Genomic DNA, 12691 nt, shown 5'->3' with positions numbered 1-12691 from the left:
GCACGTGTCCTCTGTGATTTAGAAAAAAATATAATAATATGTAAATATCACTATACACTGTAACTTGAGGCCTGAATCCAGAGTTATGGAATAGTGTGCAGATGTGTTTTGTTTTGAAAGCCAAGGCCCTCTAGTGGCTAATTTACACCAATGCAGTATCTCTGAGGCCCCCTTTTACAACTGAGCTTTATTTGTAGAAATTGACCTGTTATTTATTATACAGTATATATAGTACAAATATATGACCTGAAAAAACAAGGTGAAGTGTGAAGAGAACATGACAGATCTTTAAACTACCTTTGAAAAGCTTGGAATGGTACAGTCACAGTTATTCTGGTAAATACAGTATATGAATCTTCTGTTGCAGGTATAATGAAAAGATCTACTTCCATGTCCTACGTGGATGGCTGTGTCGGGACATGGCCCAAAGAGAAGCGGTTAGTACCTAAACTTTATTACAAGAGTATATAGCATTTGAAACTCCCATATGTTTAGTGGTCTGTTTCCTTATCATAGTAACATTTCATTTCTTTCTTCCTAGCTCCTCCGCTCGGGGAATCTCCTTTGAGATCCCTCTGGACGGAGACCCCATGATGCCAGCCTGTGAGGTTCCCTCCCATGGTATGACCCGCTCTGCCAGCAGTGACGGTCTCGGGTTCAAAGTTCACTTTACACCTCGAGGGGGCATGAAGCGCCACCTCTCCCTCATGCCTGTCAGTGTAAACGGCCAGAGCAAACACATACCAGAGGAGGATGAGGACTTCATCTCCCATAAGCCTCTAGGGCGGAACAACACATTTTCACTCAAGAACCAAAACAGGTACAGCAAACAGTGGAGTTGTGCATGCTCTAAATCGCCATGTTGTAGGTGTGAATACATAGTATTATAGGATTTAGGAATGATCTTTAACTGAGGAAAAAGAAAACTTAGTTTTTTATAATTTTATGTATGTTTTAAAGATATATATCTTAATCACTAATCAGTGTAACTAGCTAAAGAACAACAAAACACACAAAAAAAAACATTGAAACATATATAATTTAGGAAAAGCTATGTATTCTTTTGGCCTTTAATTATCTATTTATTTGGTGTGTTTTTAAAAAAAAATGATTTCAGAATAGTTTGTATTGTCTCTCTGGCAATTAAAGGACTTTTGACTTTTTAAAGGGTAAAAATTAGATTGTAATCTAATTCTTTGGCTACCACTATTTGCTTAATCAAATTGTTGTGCTGCTCCAACAATTAAACAGCTTTCAAATGTAGTTATACATATGAAATTTTAAATAAATCCGCTTTGCTTTGAAACCCCCCAAAAAGGTTAATTTAGTTTTTTCTTCTTATCTATATTTTTTATTAAGCCCCATGAGATCCATCTGAGACATCATTTGTGCCATGCTTTGCTCTGCCTAATTCATCCACTACTTAATGAATTAAGCTTTGCAAAGCTTTTCTTGCAGTTATAAATATACAAAACATTACATAGATAAAAATCAAATAATCATTTTGTTTGTTATCTGAAACTGGTTCAGAAGGACATTTTTCTTAAAGTTTTCTTATACGCTGGCATGATCTTTTAACTACCATCAGTTGATTTACCAAAACTTGTCCCTAGGTACTCTAATGGACTCCCAGACAGCAACCACAGCTCCAGTAATCACCATGGCAACCACAGCAGCCACATCAGCCCATCAACTCCTCCGAGCATCGAGGAGGCTTTGAAGATAATACATGACACAGAAAGGCCCCATGCCAGCCTGGGTGTTGGGGATGGAGACAATGGATTCTTTCTCCACGGTGCAGAACCTTCAGACCCTCAAGGGGCTCAAGGTCAAGAAGATGACCCGGGTTTAGCCAAGGCTCGACTGAATGAACACGACCCCAACTCTGTGTCCACGGATGAAGTGGACACGGGAATCCACGTGAGGACGGAGGACATCCAGAGCTTGGATGAGGACTCCTCCTCGCTCAGAGACTATTCAGACATGGACCCGGACTGTGAGGCTATGACTCGGTCATGCCCTCTGGTGGACCATCAGGTGAGAGAGAAGAGCAGGGACGGTGGGAGGGAAGAACCCCGCGATGCAGATCCCGAGAGTGAGAGGAGGGGAGATGGAGGTGACAGGAGCAGCCCTTGTCCCAGTTCAGCACCCACACTCCCCAGGTCTCACACAGCCAGCCCTGTCTCGTCCTCTGGAGGCTCTGGAGGCGGGATGATCCGGATGACGAGCTTTGCAGAGCAAAAATTCAGGAAGCTGGAGGGGAGGAGCAGTGGAGGAACCACGCCGGAGAGTTCAGATGTCAATGTGCCATATACACAGCAGCCAAGAAACATTTCACCTCAGGTTTGTGCCTCTTTTAGTTTTGACTCTGATTTTGGTGCAGAGACAGAAATGCAATTTGGCATATAAGTAATGACAATGATCTTTGCACCTTTTTCTAGATCTCTACACCTCCTCTACCTATCACATCTCCCTCTACAGTCAAGCCCTCCCATAGAGACCCCTCACACCTGATAGCCACAGAGATGATTCAACTGAGGATGAAGCTTGAAGAGAAACGGAGAGCCATTGAGGCCCAGAAGAAGAAAGTACGTTTTAGAGAGAGAGAGAGAGAGAGATAGCAAGTCATGTGGCTTTGAATACTAATGTAAATGTATAAATAATGCTATTTTTACATTTTCCCAGGTGGAAGCAGCTTTTACCCGCCATCGTCAGAAGATGGGCAGAACAGCTTTTCTGAATGTAGTGAGGAGAAAAGGAGTCACTGCCCCGCTCAGCCCCAGTTCAGGTGGAGGAGAAACACCTTCTCCAGAGCCACAAATGTCCTCAAAGGAAAGCAGCCAGGGCAGCATAGAGCGGGCAGAGAGATGCAAACCAGATGGAGCCGCTCCTAAATCCCCCTGTGAGGATGGTGGAGGTGAGTATCCACAATCCAGAGAGCATCCATACCTTTTTTATTCTGTGCATTTGGTTTAAAAAAAGATGCATTTTTGAATGAATTATGGTGGCGATTAAGCGTAGTTGCCATCATTACTTTACACTTGCTTTTTATTTATTATTTTAGTGAAACAAACCTTATTTATATAGTAACTTTCAAAACAAGGCTGGGAATTCAGTTCTAAGACAAATAAATATTTATAAAAATCAAGTTATCTACAGAATAAATAAGGGACTGCCAAAATGCAAAGACTCCACAATCCTGGTTAGACTGCAAGCTTTCAAACCAGCGTAAATGAACTGAATTACAGAGGAACATTGAGCCGAGTTTGTTTCTCTAACTTTGTTAGGCTCGAAGCATTTAAACATTATTTATATCTATTATAAACCAAAGTTATGTTTTTTTATCATGTACATTTTATAAATAATTCAATGTTATCTATAAAATAGTGAAAAAGAAGCCATGAATTGCCCAAATTTCACATTTCAGAACCTGGAGTGAAAAAGTACTTCACATGACAGATGAGCACATCTGACAACAATGAGGAGGTTTCTCTGTGCTGACAATCTTATCAAACTTTCTCCTCAACCTGGTTACTAACTGAATCTCCTGTGTGTATTCTGTGGTGTCACAGGTGTGACTCCCGGAGAAATCGACCTTGCAGATTACACACGCTCCATCGAGAGGCTGAACACATCGCTGAGCTTCCTGCAGACTGAGATGCAGCGTCTGGCTCAGCAGCAGGAGAAGATCATGGCCATGAGAGAGCCACAGCAACACGCCTGGGTCATCCCCCCTCCGGCCCCCTCTCCACACAGGTAATCTCTAAATGTGAGGTATTGATCATTTACCTGGAGTTATAATTTTACACTCATCCTGCTAACACTCTTATGGCCTTGTGTCCTGCCCTGCCCTGCCCCCCCCCCCCCCCCCCCCCCCCCCCCCCCCCCCCCACACACACACACACACACACACACACACACACAGGCAACTCCGTGAGTTGCGTAGCAGCAGTGTAACAGGCCGTGGATCAGGACGAGGCTCTGTTGGGTCTTTATCTCCCATCCTTTCCTCCTCTGGCTCTCCACACGCTCCCAATCGTTCCCCTGCTGGCATTAAGCGCCGGCCAGCTTCCTTCCATGCAAGGACACCTCGGACTCCAAGACCTAATGATCTTAAGGTCACACCTTTCAGCCGAATGCTCAACACTCCCACCTCTGTGGACAGCCTGCCCAGACTGAGACGATTCAACTCCAGCCAATCTCAGATCTGCTCTTTTGCCTACATGGGCAACGATGACTCATCAGGGGAGAGCAACAACCAAGACAGCAAGGTCGACAAGGAAAACGCTGAGGACCAAGACGAGACAGAGGCAATGACGAGTGCTGGCACTCCTCAGCCGTCTGATAAAGAAGCAGCCAAAGGGAAAGAAGAAGTGAGGCAGGAGGAAGGAAAACAGACAGAGCAGGCTCAGTCGCAGGGTGAAGTCAAGCCAACGAGGTCATCGGAGGTGTTGCGTCAACCGGTGTCTGACCTCCAAGCACCCACAAGCAGCCAGATCAAGGGAGACCCCCAGGACAGAAGAGACCTGGTGGAGGTGCCTCTGTCTGAACTGAAAGCACCAGTAGGTCCAACTCAGGGTCAGGAGATGACAGGAGAGGGAGAGGCAGGAGGAGACACCTATGGAGAGGACCAGAAGATGTGCTGTGGATTCTTCTTCAAGGTGAGCTGAAGTTACAAAAAAAATGAAGAGAACAATATTTCTTATCAAATAAAAAATAAAGGTTTGTTTTGGAAAATCCTTATTTGTTCTTAGAACTAAAAAGAGAAGTTGTGCTGCTTTCTGTTGCCATCTGCACTGCGTGTGGTGGCCTTTTTGTGTTTTTGTGCAGACAATGGCTAGAAAGCAAACAAATAAGCTAATTTACCACCATGCTAACATTTTGCTTGAAGCTATGTCTACATTTATTTTAATACAAAAAAGACATGCAATGTTCCCCTGGTAATGATTTCAAGACCAACATAAGCTTTCCCGAGTTATAAATTTGACTTATTTTGGCTTGTTTTCTCTGTGTTCTATTAAAAGCCTGTCCATGTTAGCTAACCTGCTAGCATGAATCCTGCTATCCTTGCTAGCATCAAAACACTGTTGTTTCTGCATTATTTCCAACTGTGGAAGTTTCTTAAAAACCTTTTTTAATGCATACAGTGTCCACATGCCTGAAATGCAGCAATTAGTAACGTAATTATCTGCAGCTGTAGCAGGTCAAAATGCGTACCGTGAAAAGGGGCTTTTTTAATGGATTTTAAATTCCACAGTTTCTCCCTCCCTGTGCTTTAGTAACCACAGCAACAAATCTAAAATGCCAATTGGTATGAACAGTTAATTAGCATCCCATTTATAATGCAGTCTAATAAGCCACATGGTGCTAAGTGAAGTTAGACGCGACACAAAGAATCTCATACTGTGTCAGTCTGGATCAACATGTGAAGCTATGATCAAAGACAGAGATGAGTTAAAGATGCATCATAGACCATATGCGCTCTGGTCATAGAGCAATGTCAGTAAAAACACATAAAAAAGGAAGGAATCCTTAGATTATGATAATATATTACATATTAAGGTGCTTTATGTCATAATTACTTGACGATAAAGATGCAGTTAATTACCAGTAGATCTAGAGTGGGCAGAACTAGAACAGTGTATCTACCAGGTCCTAATAAATAAATAAATAGGTCCTAATAAAAGATTCAGTGAACATATTTCTACAAATAATCAGACTTGTGCTGTGTTCCCATCAAACACCAGGATGATGGGAAAGGGGAAGACGACATGGCAGCAAAGAAAGCCGCTCTGCTGGAGAAGAGACTGAGGAGGGAGAAGGAGACACAGGAAAAGAAGCAACAGCACGAGCTGGACCAGGAGCAGAAGAAGGGAGCTGCACGGTCTGTCTGATACTTTATGGGCCAGTTAATGCACTGTACACAGGTTTATGGCATCAAAACATACATGTGTGTGTTTAGAACTTTGCATTCATACAAAAACAATCTCTATCTTCTCCTGCAGGTTGAAAGCTGAGGAGCAGCAGAAGAAGAAGGATGAGGAGAAGGACAGGAGGGAATATATCAGGAATGAGTTTTTGAGAAAGAAGCAGCTCAAGCTGATGGTGGACATGAACGACGTCATAAAACCTCGATCTGGAAGTCTGAAGAAGAAGCCGCGGCCCAAATCCATCCACAGAGACGTCATGGAGTCATCCACTCCACCTGTGAGAACAACAGGTGAGCTGAACACAAATCCTGCAGACAAACAAACTAAACACACACACAAACACTCTATGATAGCCACTGATCCTGAATGTTGTTGTTTTGCAGGAGTGCGTCCTCGAGGATTCTCTGTATCAAGTGTTTCTTTGGCCTCTCTAAACCTGGCAGACAACGACAGAGACCAGCCAAATAACAAGAAGAACAACAGGTGAGAAGCTGCTAAAGAATAATGAATCTCAGATAAAACAAGCTCAAGAAATAGCTATCTCAACCTGCACCCTACTAGCCTAACGTGTTGTAGAAAACCATGGAGAAGCCAATAATATCGGCCGATATTAGCATATCAAATAACTATCTGTATTGGCTAGTTTTATCGCAGATACACGCCGATATTACTTGATTTATTCACCATTCAAATAGCATTTTATTTGAGTTTCATTGTATTACACTAGCAGTTCTCTTTCACCAGCAGAGTGTGCTATATGGATTACAACATTATCATTTTCAACATTATTCTCACTCTCCAGAGTGTGAAGCAGTGATGTACGTACATGCACAGTTACTTTTCTCCCTAATATTAATATTGGTATTGGCCCCAAAAATCCCATATCGGTCTTGTCCTACTTTTAACTGTGAATTAAGTTGAGGTTAAGGTGTATACACAGTTTGCAATTTGTTTCACATGTTAAATGTTTTTGTAAAAAGCTAAACAATACCGTTATCTGGCAGCAAAATTGAAATCAATGAAAGCTTGTGAGGAAACTTTGCTGCTTTGCAAACTTTAATGTTCTGTAGTTGTGGAAAAATATATTGACTGGTAAAGTGATCCAAACTCAGTTCTGTTTTTATCCTGCATCTTTCCACTTCCCCGTTCTCAAGTTACTTGTCAAAGTGAGCTAACAAACTCCACTCTTTACAGCATCTTTTCTTCAGAGATATCAGATTATAACTTTCACAATGTCACATTAGTTATTAATGTTTGAGAATCTTCTTCACTAAAACAAGTTTTCCAGAATGTTTCCAATTGTTTCATTTTGACATTTGCATATTCTGCAGCTGGTTAGTTGCAGCTGTCCATTCATTATTTAGTAACACCAATGTGACAACAAACATTTAAAGCCTCCCCATTCTAATCCCAGTTTTTGTGTCAAGCCCAGATATCATCTGTAGAGGCCTTAACTCTGCATCTTGACTCTCCTCTCTCTCTTTCTCTTTATCCTGCATGCGTCCCTCAGAGGCAATAAAATTGCTTTTGCAAATATCCCGTTCTTTCTAAGCTCTCCTAAAGAAAGAAAGGGAAGGTCAGTAATGCTCCGAGTGATGAGGTGTAGTAGATGTGGCTCCATCTCAAATAGCTCCATGAAACTATCGGACATAAGGCTTTGTTCCATTGTAGCCAGTTGACAGATGTTTCAACTGTGAAATGATTCAACATAACCCATGGCTGCAGTTTTTGCTTCTGCGTTGAGGAACAGGATCCTGCACAGTTGAGATGTTTCCGCCTCAGCTCTCCTGCTCTGTATCCTCTCTCTGTCTCTTGCAGTACTGCTCTCCGGCTTGTTTGCTCTCTTCTCTCTGTCTGCTGCTCTGCGCTTCACCACTGTGTTTACTATTACTTCCACAAGTTCTTGATGCCATCTCTCATAATGGCCGCTCTGAGTCTTTGCTTTGCTTGGTTGAACATGCCTTTCTGCCCCTCGCTTCACAGCTCAGTCCGACTGTGATGTAATGTGAGACAACAGGCAGGGTTTGGTGAATTGTGTCACAGCGTCTGACCCCGTTCTACTCCATCTCTCTGTGTGTGTTTTGTATCTGTGTGTCTGCATGTCTGTTTGTGCACTCTGTCCTTGTTGGCTTTTGCTATTCACTCCTGCTTCTGTGTATCAACATGTTTGTCGTTGGTTTTGGTTGTGTCTGCTTGTGTCATTCGTTGTGTGTTCGTCTCCAGACCTGACTCTGCAGAAGGTTTCTCCTCGTGCCCTTCGACTGGTAGTCATAACGGAGAGAAGGATTGGGAAAATGATTCCACCACCTCCTCCACTCCCTCTAACGCTGAGTACACAGGTATGATACATACATGCGTATGAGTTTACCAAAATACACAAGTTACTGTACAGAACATTCAATTTTACATGACACTTTCCTTTTTGCAATCTCATCCCTGTCCTTTCTTTCCTGCAGGACCCAAACTTTACAAGGAGCCGAGCGCCAAATCCAACAAACACATCATCCAGAATGCCCTGTCCCACTGCTGCCTGGCTGGCAAGGTCAATGAAGGGCAAAAGAACAAGATACTGGATGTATGTTTCAGAATTTTGTGTGTCTCTCTCAATTTAATATTATTCTGCACCCATAATAGCTCATAAGTACTCAAAGAGCCTCCTGAAATGTGGTGTAAGGTCGTGGCCAGCACACCAGTCAAAGCTTCTATCCAGTACTGTTATTAGCTTGCCTCCCAATTTATTTCTTCATGTCCAAAACAGTAGTCTACATAGCAATGATACAAACAACTACTGTTTTACAGTTGTAAACAATTAGCTGCTAGCATAGAGTTAACGATTAGCAGAGCTAGCAAAATGGCTTATTCAAAGTTTATATAATTACAACTGATAAAGATACGAAATAAAGCAGTTTCAACTAAATTTACTGACACTCTAATGTTAGCTCAAGATGTTTTTAGTTTAGGATTCTTTTAGTGTACTGAGCCAAACCATGCAACAATGGTAGCAAACATTTCTTATTCATACTGGTTGGTGGTTAAGCTTATAAAATTCTTGAATAAGGGGCACAGATGGCCTAGCGTTTGGGTCACGCCCAATGTACAGAGGAAATGGTCCTCCAAGTGGGCAGGCAGAGTTTAAGTCCGACCTGTGGCTTCTTTCCCGCACGTCATTCCCCACTCTCTCTCCTGATGTCCTGACCAAATAAAGGCAAAAGTCTAAAAAGAAATCTTGAATAATATTAATTATATGTTCATTTTTCTTATCGCACAAGTATTAGAGGCGGTTCTAAGCATGGGGAAAAACTCAGATTTAGGTGTTGAAATCTTGATGTGAAAGAAAAATGGTACCAGATCATCTCTCAATAAGTTTTCTGTGATATTTTTGCAGGAAATGGAGAAATCTGAAGCCAATAGCTTCCTGGTGTTGTTCCGTGACTCTGGCTGCCAGTTCAGGTCCGTGTACACGTACTGCCCTGAAACAGAGGAGATCGTCAAACTTGCTGGCATCGGGCCAAGGAGCATCACCACCAAGATGATCGAGGGCTTGTACAAATACAACTCGGACAGGAAGCAGTTCAGCCTGATCCCTGCCAAAACTATGTCCGCCAGCGTGGACGCCATCACCATCGCCAGTCATCTGTGGCAAACAAAGAAGCAGGGTACCCCAAAGAAACTGCACCCAAAGTAGATTTGGACTGAAGAATTTAGTCCCACTGTAAGAAATCACAACTGGAATGTGGAACACAAGCAGGCCTCACAGACACTGTTACACACAGAGGTGACTGTTACACTCTGGACTACTTCAATTTTGGGCACACCTGTGTGCTTGTCAGCATGTGTTTCAATGTTCTCATGTGCCAAAAAAAGAAGAAAACAATAGGCGGGCCGATGCCTTACATAGTTGAACCACTGAAGCAGTGAATGTCACGCCTTTGACAGAGGCGCTTTGGTTTCTTTAAGTTGTTCATGTGTGGCCTTATGCTTGTTTTGTGTCATATGGATGTGCCGTGAGTGTTGGTGTCATTTCATTAGCATCTCTTGAACAAGTCTGTTGTACTTCATGTAAGGTTGTGTGTAACTACAGGTCTCAGATCAGATAACATCCCTGAAGCCCAGGGTGTGTGTCTGATCTGTGATCAGGTGGAGGCAGCATTTTGGACGAGTTTTATTGAGCTTCTCTTGAGGCATGTTTTACTGTTTTTTTATATGTGAGTGAAAAAACAGATTTGTGTATGTGTGTGTGTAAAGTGAAGTGCCAATGAGACTGAGGACAAAACCTCAGTTTGTGATTGCAGTTACTTTCCAAAAGAGGGGCTGATTTTGTGGAGTATATGAAATGCCATCGAACAGTTGTGGAAAGCAGCTGCAACAGACTCTTAATTTATTTCATTTTGATAATGCTTTGGATATATTTTAAAAGTCATAGTAGATTTTACTCAGAGAAACAGAAAATACTACAGGATTATAAGTTTAATAAGTTTGTATATGGTGGCAGATCCATTGAAAATGAAGAAGTCAGCTTGTAGTAGCGTTTCGAGTAGCTTTGACAAGTTATCGTGTGTGTGTGTATCAGTGTGTTTGTCCTTTGGGGCCTTTTATTGTGCTAAAAATGCAAAGAGTGTGAGCACTCCTCAGTGTCACTGAGAAGACTATCATCAGTAGTATAGATAGATTAAACACCGACACTTTGTCATCACTCTGTGCAATTTAAAAATCACCATTGAGGATGTTTCAGTTGAAACTCACTCAAAATGCCACTTTAATGAGGATTTTGTCTTAAATAGTAGATTTCGATTTACCCTCAAAGTCGTCCACAATTGTAAATAAATGAACTCACAAATGATAGCACTTCAGGACCTTGTCCACTGTTGTTTCCACTTCATGATGGTCCCAATTGCTACTTTGTTTTTACAGTTCTGTTACATTTTTCATCATGTTTTCCTTCAGTATGTTTTTGACACTGTACAGATATATTTTGGCATATAGAAGTATTTTTTGTAATGACATTTACCTGTTGAACGTGTGTATTAATGAAGCCGTACGGCTGTGGAAGGAAGTGTGTTGAAAGCAAATTGTAACCGATGATGCAAGGTATATGAAGTCTTACTGAAGCTTTATTGTAGTATTGTATGAAATCCATTAAGTATAATGAAAAGAGCATAGTATTTTTCCCAACTCTGAATTCATTTTTTAATTTTCAATTAACTACACGGGCTCAACTGTTCATGTTTTTTTTCTATTCCTTTGAGCTTTATTAAAATGCCAGCTATAAACAGTATTCAGTGTGTCTCATTTGATTCAACCGATTGTTCATGATCAATTATTTAAACATGTCTGATGTAATAAAAACCAACCTATTGTCTTTATCTTTTCAAAGTTAAATAAGAGTTCAATATTATCTACCCACTTTGTTTTGCCGTCATTATTACATCTCTTTGCATAAACAGAACATCAGCAAACTGAAAATCAGCTTACTCTGCACATCAGACAATACTTTTGTTTTCATTATAAACAAAGTCATTGTCTGTTTTGGTGCTCGTGTATTTTTGTCCCGACTAACGAGGCTTTACTGCTGCAGACACTAAATACTAAAGACTTCAGACTATTACATTTAAAAATGAGTAATTGAGAAAGTCCTCTGTTTTGGCCATAAACTTGATTTATTTGTCTGTAGAACAAATTCCTATAACAGGTGAAATGTAGGACAAATGTTTATGGTTAAGTGTGTCTGATACATAGCTAAAATTCTGAAACTGTTTGGCCAATGGGATGTTATTTTCAATTGTTAAAAAGTCATGAGCCCTGTGTTTTTCATAATGATTACATTTAGGGATTAGTTAAAAAAAATGTATGCCAGTTGAGATATTAAGTTTAATGTTGTTTTTTTCTTCAAAAATCAGTTCCAATCAGTTTTTATCTGTATTATTCTCCAAAACTGACCAAAGTGTAAGCTCCAATTGATCTATTCCTTCCTATTTTTAATCCTTTTGCATTTCCAGCAGATACATCTGCACTGAATGCGAAAGAATAAACAATTCATTTGTTGCCTTTTTAGTCGTCGGTATTCTTGAATACAGCCTCCTGCTTACTTTGTAAATCATGTCCAATTTAAAATAGGCAATAAAAAAATAGAGTATGTTTTAGGGTGTGGCAACCTTCAGTGTGCTAATCCCTCACTCATCTCCAGTCCCAGTCTCTTGTCCAAATATTGTCAAAGTTGCATGTACTAATATGAGATCTTACTGCAGCTAAATCCACTCAATCTACGGGTTTACAGAGACACAGAGAGCATTGTGAGTTCAGGTCGAGCCTCAGAACGAAACTCTGTGTCAGGTAGCCTACATGTCTTTCTCCCTGGGCCCCTCCCTGCTATGGAGGATGAGATCTGACAGAAGTATAAATAAATAAATAAATGTATAAATAAATAAATATGGAAATAAATAAATGTAGAAATAAATAAATGTGGAAATAAATAAATGTGGAAATAAATAAATGTAGAAATAAATTTAAGACATTTAATTATTTATGTCCCAATTATTTTCCAGTTTTTATTTATTTATTCACGCATTTAATTATTTATTTATTTGTTTTATTTATTTTTTTATTTTTTTATTCCAGTATTTATTTATACATTTATTTATACATTTATTTATACTTCTGTCAGATCTCGTCCTCCATACCCTGCATCTACTGCGATTCATTCCTGTATCTTTGGACCTTTCTGATGTAAGAGGTGGATAAACTGTCCATTTCTTTCTTCAAAT

General features: G+C 40.7%; 1 protein-coding gene across 5 annotated transcripts in view; it reads left to right on the top strand.

The window, feature by feature from the left end:
• camsap2b (calmodulin regulated spectrin-associated protein family, member 2b) overlaps positions 1 to 11205 on the top strand; it is a 34684-nt gene extending 23479 nt beyond the window's left edge. For 3 of the 5 annotated variants that reach the window (XM_061044537.1, XM_061044536.1, XM_061044539.1), the window contains 14 exons: positions 368 to 437; positions 542 to 820; positions 1614 to 2343; positions 2442 to 2588; positions 2686 to 2917; positions 3573 to 3756; positions 3926 to 4661; positions 5748 to 5884; positions 6006 to 6220; positions 6314 to 6413; positions 7441 to 7506; positions 8154 to 8269; positions 8387 to 8505; positions 9316 to 11205. In XM_061044537.1, the coding sequence (XP_060900520.1) occupies positions 368 to 437; positions 542 to 820; positions 1614 to 2343; positions 2442 to 2588; positions 2686 to 2917; positions 3573 to 3756; positions 3926 to 4661; positions 5748 to 5884; positions 6006 to 6220; positions 6314 to 6413; positions 7441 to 7506; positions 8154 to 8269; positions 8387 to 8505; positions 9316 to 9615 (3431 nt within the window). In that variant the 3' untranslated portion in view covers positions 9616 to 11205. The remainder of the gene's footprint in view (positions 1 to 367; positions 438 to 541; positions 821 to 1613; positions 2344 to 2441; positions 2589 to 2685; positions 2918 to 3572; positions 3757 to 3925; positions 4662 to 5747; positions 5885 to 6005; positions 6221 to 6313; positions 6414 to 7440; positions 7507 to 8153; positions 8270 to 8386; positions 8506 to 9315) is intronic. The other 2 variants (XM_061044540.1, XM_061044538.1) reach the window with 1 other exon arrangement.
• Positions 11206 to 12691: the final 1486 nt, after the last annotated feature.

The sequence above is a fragment of the Labrus mixtus genome, chromosome 8 (assembly GCF_963584025.1).
Source record: "Labrus mixtus chromosome 8, fLabMix1.1, whole genome shotgun sequence".
NCBI lineage: Eukaryota > Metazoa > Chordata > Actinopteri > Labriformes > Labridae > Labrus > Labrus mixtus.
Note: the sequence above shows the minus strand (reverse complement) of the source record. Positions and strands in the feature narration are given on the sequence as shown.